General features: G+C 46.2%; 1 gene segment (V, D, J or C); it reads left to right on the forward strand.

Annotated features, from left to right (window-relative positions):
* Positions 1 to 2434, forward strand: LOC125445134. The segment is given in 2 exon segments: positions 1 to 85; positions 2115 to 2434. Coding segments are annotated over 2 exon segments (366 nt in total).
* The last annotated feature ends 1972 nt before the right edge of the window (positions 2435 to 4406 follow it).

Below are 4406 nucleotides of genomic sequence, written 5' to 3' on the forward strand. Positions count from 1 at the left end.
ACGCATTCATCTCCATCTGCCTCAAAGCATCAGGAAAACATGGTGCTTTGGGTTCAATTTGTTTTCTTTTTCATGCTTTTCAGAGGTAAATTCTCTTCCTTTAGGTATGGAAGAGTGAGAGATGTAGTCATGAAGCAAGTCAGGTGATCATGTTTTATTTTATTTCCAGATGTTCTGTCAGATGTTCAGCTGGTGGAGTCCGGAGGCGGTCTCAAAAGACCCGGGGGCTCCATCCAACTCTCCTGTCGAGCCTCAGGATTCACCTTCAGGAGCTATGAGATGAGCTGGGTCAGACAGGCTCCTGGGAAGGGGCTCGAATGGGTGGCCTACATAGGTACATTATCAACTCCAATTTATTACGCGGATTCAGTGAGGGACCGCTTCACCATCTCCAGGGATGACTCCAACAGCCTCCTGAAGCTGCAAATGAACAGCCTGAAGCCCGAAGACACGGCCCTCTATTATTGTGTGAGAGACACAGTGAGAGGAAATGAATCTGCAGCTGGGCAAAAACCCGGCTCTGCTCCTGGCAGCTTTCAAGCCTCACTCATCTCCTAGAGACTGAAGGAAGAGCTGGGCAGATGGAGGATCACATTGTGATCAGAAGTGACTAAATGTCTAGCTAAGCAAATCCAAATGCGTGGTTTAAACGCAAGCCACTGCAGTTTACTTGATAAAGTCTATGTGATGAGTGACTGGTGTTAAATCTCACTGTCCACTGAAGGCTCTGAATGGAAAGCTGACAGTTCTCACTTGAGAAAGAGTTATTTATTTATTATATTTCTACCTTGTCACATACTAGCAGCTTGAGGCAACTTTAAAAGGTTAAAAAACAAGTGAAGTGTTCCTAGCCAAGGTGCTCTGCCATTTTGCCTAAGGCTCATTCCGCACATGCAGAATAATGCACTTTCAAACTGCTTTCAGTGCTCTTTGAAGCTGTGCGGAATAGCAAAATTCACTTGCAAACAGTTGTGAAAGTGGTTTGAAAACGCATTATTTTGCATGTGCGGAAGGGGTCTAAATCTTCATCCACAAACACAAACAGCACAATCTCTAAGGCCCCCTCCTTAGAGACTGCAGATTAATAGAGATTAATGCAGAATAATACACTTTCAATCCACCGTCAGAATTGTTGGCAAGTGGATTTTGTTACTCCACACAGTAAAATCCGGCTGCATAGTGCATTGAAAGTGGATTGAAAATGCTTTGTTCTGCATGTGCGGAAGAGGCCTAAGTCTAAAGCCACAAATCTACTAGCTCTGCTGGTGCTAGAAGCTCTGACCTGACTGTTCCCAAGCAATGTTCATGATTCCCACTGTAAACATTGCGAAGAGCTCAATTTATATGATACATTATATGGTACCTTTTTTCCGTTGCTGAACTACTCTATAATTTTCTTACTTTGTTTTCAACCCACACCTGTCTTCCTGTGATATAGACTCAATCCAAAATACTGGTGCAGACTCTTACCAGACATATGGGGCGTTTTCCCACTTGCCTTAAGCCCCGCGCTACTCTCCTCAAGTAGCGCGGGGTCCCCCAGCACTCCCCACTACAGGGGCGGCGACAGCACAGCCGCCCCGCCACTGCTGCTGTTGCGCCCCCTCAGTGCGCGTAATTCCTGGTGCCTTTTGAAATGGCGCCTTTTGATGACCCCACACTCTGCGGGGTTGTGGGGAAACCCTGGCGCGGACTGGGAATAGCGCGCGCTGGGAGTTGCGCGCAGCAACCTTTGGACCAAGGTAAGTGGGGAAACGTCAATGGAATCCAACTGTTCTCTATGATCCAGCACATGTATAAACATATAGAAAGGCAGTCTAACAAATGGGAGATGCCCTTTTATCCTGAGCTGTATGCAAATGTTGGACCCAGCTTCCTGTTCACACTAGCCTTATGCTCTCCTTAACCCTGGTTCACCCACGGACACAACTTTTCTTTGCCTGAAACGCATTCATCTCCATCTGTTTCAAAGCATCAGGAAAACATGGTGCTTTGGATTCAATTTGCTTTCTTTTTCATGTTCTTCAAAGGTAATTTTTTTTTCTTTAGATACTGAAGACTGAGAGGTGTAGTTATGCAGCAGGTACAGTGGTAATGTGTTATTTTATTTCCAGATGTTCTGTCTGAGGTTCAGCTGGTGGAGTCCGGAGGTGGTCTCAGAAGTCCTGGAGGCTCCATCCAACTCTCCTGTCGAGCCTCAGGGTTCACCTTCAGTAGCTACGCAATGAGCTGGGTCAGACAGGCTCCTGGGAAGGGGCTGGAATGGGTGGCCTTCATACATACATCCTCAACTCCAATTTATTATGCGGATTCGGTGAGGGGTCGCTTCACCATCTCCAGGGATGACTCCAACAGCCTGGTGAAGCTGCAAATGAACAGCCTGAAGCCCGAAGACACGGCCGTCTATTATTGTGCGAGACGAGCCGCACAGTGAGAGGAAATGAATCTGCAGTTGGGCAAAAACCCACTGCTGCTTCTAACAGATTTCCCCATCCTGACTAAATGACTACATAAACAAATTCAAATGCATGGTTTAAATGCAAGTCACTGCAGTGTACTTGATAAAGTGTATGTGCTGATTGACTGGCGTCAAATCGCACTGCGCACTGGAAGTTCTGAATGGAAAGCTGAGAAAGAGTTTTTTTATTATATTTATATCCCCCTCATACTTGTAGCCATCTATACCCCACCTCCTACTAGCACCTTTAGGGGACTCAAAAATGTTAAAAACAATAAAAACCACAATCAAAATGTATGAATAAAATGTAACAATTAGAAGATCAGTAAAATCACATTAAAATAACCCCAACCCCTACTGACCAGCAAGTTTAGAGGGCATTTACATAAGCATAAGCATTTTTATTGTCATTGTGCACGCACAACGAAATTTACAGCAGCATTCCCCGATGCACACAATTTCAGACTCATACCCCATCCTCACTTTCCCCTTCCTCCACCCATCCCTACACAGCCCCAAACACATCAACATGAAGCCGCAGAGTTTAGCATAGCCACAGCTCTAGAGTAGAAGCTGTCTCTAAGCCTCTTTGTCCCAGTTTTGATAGACCTGTATCGTCTGCCGGATGGTAACAGTTCAAAAAGAGAGTGTGCTGGATGAGACGGGTCTCTCAGAATATTTTGGGCTTTTTTTAGGCTTCGGGAGTTATAGAGTTCTTCCAAGGAGGGGAGAGGGCAGCCGATAATCCTCTGTGCAGTAGTGATCACCCTTTGGAGCGCCTTCCTATCTGCCACTGAGCAACTGGAGAACCATACACAGATGCAGTAGGTTAAGACACTCTCTATAGCACAGCGGTAAAAGGACACCAGGAGTTTTCCATTCAGTTGTTGTTTCCTTAAAAGTCTCAGACTTACATCAAGGTTAACCAAATGCCTGGGTAGAGAGGAAGGTCTTCACCATGTTTCTAAACATGTAAAGTTCACATGTATCTAAACACTGAAAGTTTTGAATAGAAAGCTGAGAAAGAGTTTTTTATTATATTTACATCCCCCTCATACTTGTATCCATCTATACCCCACCTCATACTAGCACCTTTAGGCGACTTATAAAGGTTAAAAACAATAAAAACCACAATCAAAATGTAGGAACAAAATTTACCAATTAAAAATCAGTAAAATCATATTTAAATAACCCCACTACCACACCACTAACACCCCACACCAGCAGGTGTAGAGGGCTTTTCCATTGTGGCTAACCAAATGCCTGGGTAGAGAAGAAGGTCTTCACCATGTATCTAAACATGTAAAGGGCTGATGCATGGCAAACCTCCAAGGGGGGGGAGGAGGAGGAGGGGGAGGAGGAGGAGAAGGAGGAGGAGAAGGAGAAGGAGGAGAAGGAGAAGGAGGAGAAGGAGAAGGAGAAGGAGAAGGAGAAAAAGGAGAAGAAGAAGAAGAAGAAGAAGAAGAGGAAGAAGAAGAAGGAGGAGGAGGAGGAGGAGGAGGAGGAGGAGGAGGAGGAGGAGGAGTTTGGATTTATATCCCCCCTTTCTCTCCTGCAGGAGACTCAAAGGGGCTGACAATCTCCTTGCCCTTCCCCCCTCACAACAAACACCCTGGGAGGTAGGTGGGGCTGAGAGAGCTCCGAGAAGCTGTGACTAGCCCAAGGTCACCCAGCTGGCGTGTGTGGGAGTGCACAGGCTAATCTGAATTCCCCAGATAAGCCTCCACAGCTCAGGCGGCAGAGCTGGGAATCAAACTCCACATTAGATATACGAGCTCTTAACTTCCTACGCCACTGCTGACAATTCCAGAACCTTGGGGCAATCGCATAAAAGCCCATCCACATGTCCCCACCCCACACCTCATAGGGGGGAGGTGCCTCCGGGAGCACCTCCCCTCAGTGATCTCTGTTCCCAAACAGGTATATACAAGCACAGGTGTGACTCCAT

The sequence above is a fragment of the Sphaerodactylus townsendi genome, linkage group LG15 (assembly GCF_021028975.2).
Source record: "Sphaerodactylus townsendi isolate TG3544 linkage group LG15, MPM_Stown_v2.3, whole genome shotgun sequence".
NCBI classification, from domain to species: domain Eukaryota; kingdom Metazoa; phylum Chordata; class Lepidosauria; order Squamata; family Sphaerodactylidae; genus Sphaerodactylus; species Sphaerodactylus townsendi.